The sequence below is a fragment of the Barbus barbus genome (assembly GCF_936440315.1).
Source record: "Barbus barbus genome assembly, chromosome: 18".
In the NCBI taxonomy this organism is placed as follows: domain Eukaryota; kingdom Metazoa; phylum Chordata; class Actinopteri; order Cypriniformes; family Cyprinidae; genus Barbus; species Barbus barbus.
The window spans coordinates 16,512,582-16,518,581 of NC_136746.1; the positions used below are offsets into that span (position 1 = coordinate 16,512,582).

A 6,000-nucleotide genomic window follows, 5' to 3' on the forward strand; every position below is an offset into this window, starting at 1 on the left:
GGTGCGACTGCATTCTCTCTCTACGATGGCTGTTTATATAACAAGGCTCCTGGTCTGTCACAGCACTCTGTCATCTGTTGACTGTTTACGCTTGAACTCTGAAGTATCTCATTGATTCCCACAACCTCCGCAAAGAGTCACGACTCCTTTAAAGGGAAACTCTGCACACACAACGGCGAATCCATAAAAGGCTTTGACTTTATAAAAGGGCCCTCAAACACACATTTGGCAGTTTCCGTGGTGTCAAAAAAAGCATATGGGTAACAGAGAGACAGACTCAAGAGGCATCAGTGCATTGATTGTGTACTTTTGATGCATAATTAATGCAGAGTGCCTATAGCAGTTGTAGCTTGACTAAAAGGCCGTTTGATCTCAGGTGCATTAGTGCTGTGATAATGGGTTTTGAGAGAACAGCCCAGGTCAGCAGCTGCTCCGGCTCCCTTCTATCGGGCCACTGTCAGATATCATTAAAGACAATTCAGATCATTTCAGCAAACTGAACTGAGGAAGCCGGACTTAAAGGACTTGTGCATTGTAGATGATTACATTAAGTACAAGCCCAAGTAACACTTTAGTATATGGACCAATTCTCACTATTAACTAGTTGCTTATTAGCATGCCTGTTAATTAACATATTGGCTGTTTATTAGTACTTATAAAGCACATATTCTGCATGACCATATTCTAAATCCCTAATTCTAACCAATACCTAAATTTAACAACTACCTTACTACTAGGTAAAAGTTGAAGTTAAAGGTGTGTTAATAGCAAGAATTGGACCTTAAAATAAAGTGTGACCTAACTAAGAGTTCCATTGAGTCAGTTTTGAAACTTGTCTTATGGATAATGTTTGTAACTTTAGCAAAAGTGATAGACCAATATACAGTATTGGTTTATATTTGACCATTTTGAGATTATTGGTCAAATATAATTACTTTTCTGTTCTGTTTATGCCCATTTGGCTGATTTGATCTTCATCTTCATCCTTCATCCTCAGTTCTTTATCAACAATTTTGTAAATATTGAGTAAAATAAGTTATTTTTAGTTTATTTTTTAAAGAAAGTAATACTTTTATTCAGCAAGGATGTATTGAATTGATCAAAAGTGTCAGTAGACATTTATAACATTGCAAAAGATTTCTATTTTGAATACTAGATGTAGCTAATGTAGCTGTTTGTTTTTTTAAACTTCTATTAATCAGAAAACCCTGAGAAAAAATGTATCATGTTACCACCAAATATGAAGCATTTCAACATTGATCATGATAAATATTTCATGAGCACCAAATCAGAATATTAGAACGATTTCTGGATCATGTGACACTGAAGACTGGAGTAATGATGCTGACAATTCAGTTTTGCCATCACGTGAATAAATAAATATCAAAATATATTAAAATAGAAAATTATTTTAAATTGTAATATTATTTCACAATATTATAGTTTTTACTGTATTTTTTTTTACAAATATACGCAGCTTTAGTATACGCACAAGATACTTTTTTCAAACACATTAAAAAAAAAACTCCCCAACCCTAAACTTCTGAGTAATATTTATACTGTATATCAAATATTATATATTCTACAGTGGTCAATACTGAGATCAGTCAACCACTACAGAAAAGGAATTCTTTTTTTTTTAGAATTCCTTTCTTTCCTTCATTTTGTTAGGGGTAAATTTTGAGAAATGTATAAATAACAGTCATTTCAAACAGATACAAATTTGAAAAGATTGCATATGTTCACTGTCACAGGTAGAATCATCTCAGCCCTCATAAAAGAGCCGTGCAGATGCTCATCTATATTGTGATTCATAGAAATCAGACTGGAGCATTATAATGCAAACATTCAAGCCAAGGCGAAGCTCTCGATTTACCGGTCAATCTACGTTCCTACTCTCACCTATGGTCATGAGCTTTGGGTCATGACCGAAAGGACAAGATCCCGGATACAGGCGGCTGAAATGAGCTTTCTCCGCAGGGTGGCTGGGCGATCCCTTAGAGATAGGGTGAGAAGCTCGGTCACTCGGGAGGAGCTCAGAGTAGAGCCGCTGCTCCTTCACATTGAGAGGGGTCAGCTGAGGTGGCTCGGGCATCTGTTCCGGATGCCTCCTGGACGCCTTCCTGGGAAGGTGTTCCGGGCGCGTCCCACTGGGAGGGGACCCCGGGGAAGACCTAGGACATGCTGGAGAGACTATGTCTCCCGGCTGGCCTGGGAACTCCTCGGTGTCCCCCCGGAAGAGCTGGAGGAAGTGTCTAGGGAGAGGGAAGTCTGGGCATCTCTGCTTAGACTGCTGCCCCCGCGACCCGGCCCCGGATAAGCGGAAGAAGATGGATGGATGGACATTCAAGCCACTTAAAATACATTCTCTATAGTCAAGGCTGGATTTATTTTGTGAAGAAGTCACAATGGAGACTTGCTTTAAAAAGAAAATGCCTGTTTAAAGTACTGGAGGGATTATGGGAGCTGGGGGAAGCAAACTGCAAACAAGTTTATGCTTGTGTCATCAGTGTGGGTCTTACTATGACATTGTGATAGATCTGTATGAATGATTGGGATTATCTGCAGTTTAACACATTTCAAAGGGTATCACATCCTCTCACACAATCATTTTATCACTACAGGCGTTTTCCATGCAAGTGGCAATTCACTAATGTACTAGAGTTTGGCTTTGGGTTAGTAGGTCATGTCTTTAATCACTGCATTTTGCAGTTGAATGTGACGTTAAAACAACAGCAGCAGTTTACATCTACTGTAGCTCCGCACTACTGCTGACTCCAAAGGGAATCTAAGACCTTAGCCATGGATGACATAAACGGCACACATTTACAAATGCATATGGATGGTATGCCAATGGCTCTCTTCCAAAGCACTGTGACAGACTTGGCTGAAAAGACAGACAGACAGACAGAGATGGAGACTCCCCTCCATGCCAGATCCAGAAAAAGCATTCAGAGATAAGTAGATAAAATAACTCAAATAGTCCATATGAATCCAGGTAGATCTAGTTTTCTATTCCTCACTGGCTTCATTCCAGCCCTTCCACACAAAGCAATGATCACTAATCAGTTCAAGTTACAGACTAAGACCAAATATGGTTCTGGATTGTATCTATTAGGTCATATCTAATATTCTGTGGAAGCATGAACTATTGAGAGTCAACATTACAATAAACAATTACAAATTCAGTTCCTTATTTTTAACAATTATAGGGTCAGTCTCATTATATACATATTAGTTAACTAAAATGTATATAATCTAATCTCTTTCCACAATCCCACAGTGACCAAGAGAATGTTGACAATCTAAACATAGAACAGTCTCCAAGATACAGACTGGTCTTTAGAGTGAGAAGAGATATAAAACCTCTTCCCTCATCCTTGATTTCGAGGCTTGGCTGATGTGCTGGACACTTCAGCAGTAACAGGTGGCGCATATGAGGGGGATGGGGTGTGTGTCCATGAAGACGCTGACACCTTAAGACTTCCTCAAGGCAGCAGGGAGTCACTTTCCCTGTACATGAAACACCCCTCCAGCCATGCACCGTGAGACCGTGTTACTTCCCAGACTAGAAGACCTATTTATTCCCAGCACAAAATGCTCACTCTCTATTTGTGACTTACTCACGTACATTAGGAGGATTCTTTTTGTGTTACTTTACTTAATGACGGCTGGGAGTAAATTATCGAGTTACAAATAAACAAGAAGAAATAGCCTAATACTTAACAGAACCGCTGACCGCTCAGCACAGGTCATGCATGAGTTACACCATATAATTGTGAGAACATACTGTATACAACTTTCAATAGAATAGAATAGAATATTTATCTACAGGTATAGACTTGTTAAAACAAATATGTTCCAGATGGCTGAAGGCATTAAAAAACTTAGAACACATTACAGAATAGAATAGAACATTTAATCCAAGGATCAAGAGCTCATTTTCAAAGGCTTGAAGTTATTTTAAACACACACACACACACACATCAATAGAATAGAATAGAATAGAATAGAATAGATCTACAGATATACACTTATTAAAACAAATATGTTTAAGATGGCTGAAGGCATTAAAACACTTAGAACACATTACAAAATAGAATAGAATAGAATAGCTTGTTCAGAAATGTCAAAACCTAACTCATAAAAAATATGCATGATTCTATATCTTTTTGGTATATAACAGGTATTTTCTACACAACTATAAAGCAGTAAACACTCTGCTAGCAATCAAATTTATTCTTTAAAAATATTTACTGCTTCAATAACAGATTTTTGTTGTTGTTGTAATTTTCTTCAATAGAGACTCACTTATTGAGACCAGAGCGGAAGGAGAACATACCAGCAAGGTTCTGTCTGGTTGCTGTGGGTACACTGGGAAAATAATGGTACAACACTTTTGGAAGTTTCTGGGATTGATGATTCTGTTTTTGATGTTTCCTGGAACTAACAAAGTACTTTTCTAAACAGATATACTCCTTGTACGGAGAAGAATACAGCCCACCAAAGACTCCACTATACCAAAATCACTTCACCTTTATGATGCAAACATAACAGCTTCCAACCAGTTCACTTGTTCACAATACTGTAACTACTCCTATACAGAATAATGCATTTAGGGAACGTCTAAAATCATGACAACACTGGAAAGTTTAGAGCCTGTCTTAAACTACAATATCCCTGTGCTCTTACGGATTGTATCAGGTTGAAAATAATTTTGCTACTGTACACTCATTGTCACCATCTTCAGATGCAGGAACTTTAGTTTACTGTGTGTGAACTATGTTTTAGGAGAAGAAAAATACAGAAATCTGACACTGCCTAACACTTCCCCGACACATGCTCTGCTTCAGTCCATCTCCTCACTGACCCATGAGGACCCTGTATTTACATCAACTATTATTTCCTTCAACCAAAAACTCAGAGAAAAAGTCATAGATGTTAATTATCAATTATTAATTATTATTATAGATGTGATTATCAAACCAAAACCAGTATGATCAGTTTACACTGACAGTTGGTAAATTCAATTCCTATTGCAACAAATTGACCTGATCTGATCACGACCCTTCACCCGCCTCAAAAATTCCACCTAAATACCACAGTGTTATTGTTACTAAAACAAAGCAATACATTTTCACAGTAAACTTGGTGTCAGTCACCCACTGTCATGAAAAAGAATCAAAATGTCAAAGTTTCATACTAAGTGAAGAAGACCTCATATTTATTATGAAGTAGCAGCAATAACTGCAGTGCCTATGGTATTTAGGAAGAAACTGTGGTTACCACGGTAATGTTTTATAAGGGGAGATGTTTTAACGCAATGAAGTGCACGTTGATAAAGACAATAAAAGAACAAATAAACTAAAAGAGCAAGAGGATGCTGTATGGATGGCAGGACTCTCACCCGCACGAGGTTGCTGACAGCCGCTTGCACTGCCGCCACTGCGCCGGTGAGATCTGGGATCGCTTTCCCATCAACTTCGCCCTCCTCGTGCATGATAACCAAGTGGGATATCTGCTGAGCCACCGGCTCCAGGATACTCTCTATCGTCTTGGTATGGAAAACTGGCATTCTGAAATCTCAATATCCTCAACAACACAAGTGAGAAAAAGGCACGAGTTCGCTCTGTCCTGCGCTTTCCCCCGTTATTTCTTCCAAGGGCACCACGATCCAAACGTCTATTCCCAAGTCTATTCCACTCATGCAGTGAAATCCCTAAACGCCTCCTCAACGACCGAACCCTTCTTGTGGATAACCAAAGCACGGCGCCGGTGAGCGCGAGGGAACGCACGGCTTGAAAGAGCCAGCGCTCGTCAACCAATCAGCGCCGAGGTTTCACGCCAGGCGGAGCATCTGATTGGCGCGCGCTGACGCTGTCTCCACTCTCCTCCCTACCTGTGATAAGAGCTTCCCTGGCTACGTCATGCAGGCAATGGCCAAAAAGGGAATGCGTCGGGCTGGAATGACAAAGTGAGGATTCCGTGGATTGCATTTGG

At 39.5% G+C, this 6,000-nt stretch overlaps 1 protein-coding gene across 2 annotated transcripts in view; it reads right to left on the reverse strand.

The window, feature by feature from the left end:
- Window positions 1-5,757, reverse strand: part of LOC306883890 (vinculin-like) — a 40,695-nt gene extending 34,938 nt beyond the window's left edge. For both annotated transcript variants that reach the window (XM_079439394.1, XM_079439393.1), the window contains exon 1: window positions 5,408-5,757. In XM_079439394.1, coding sequence (XP_079295520.1) covers window positions 5,408-5,575 — 168 coding nt within the window. In that variant the 5' untranslated portion in view covers window positions 5,576-5,757. The remainder of the gene's footprint in view (window positions 1-5,407) is intronic.
- Between the last annotated feature and the right edge of the window lie 243 nt (window positions 5,758-6,000).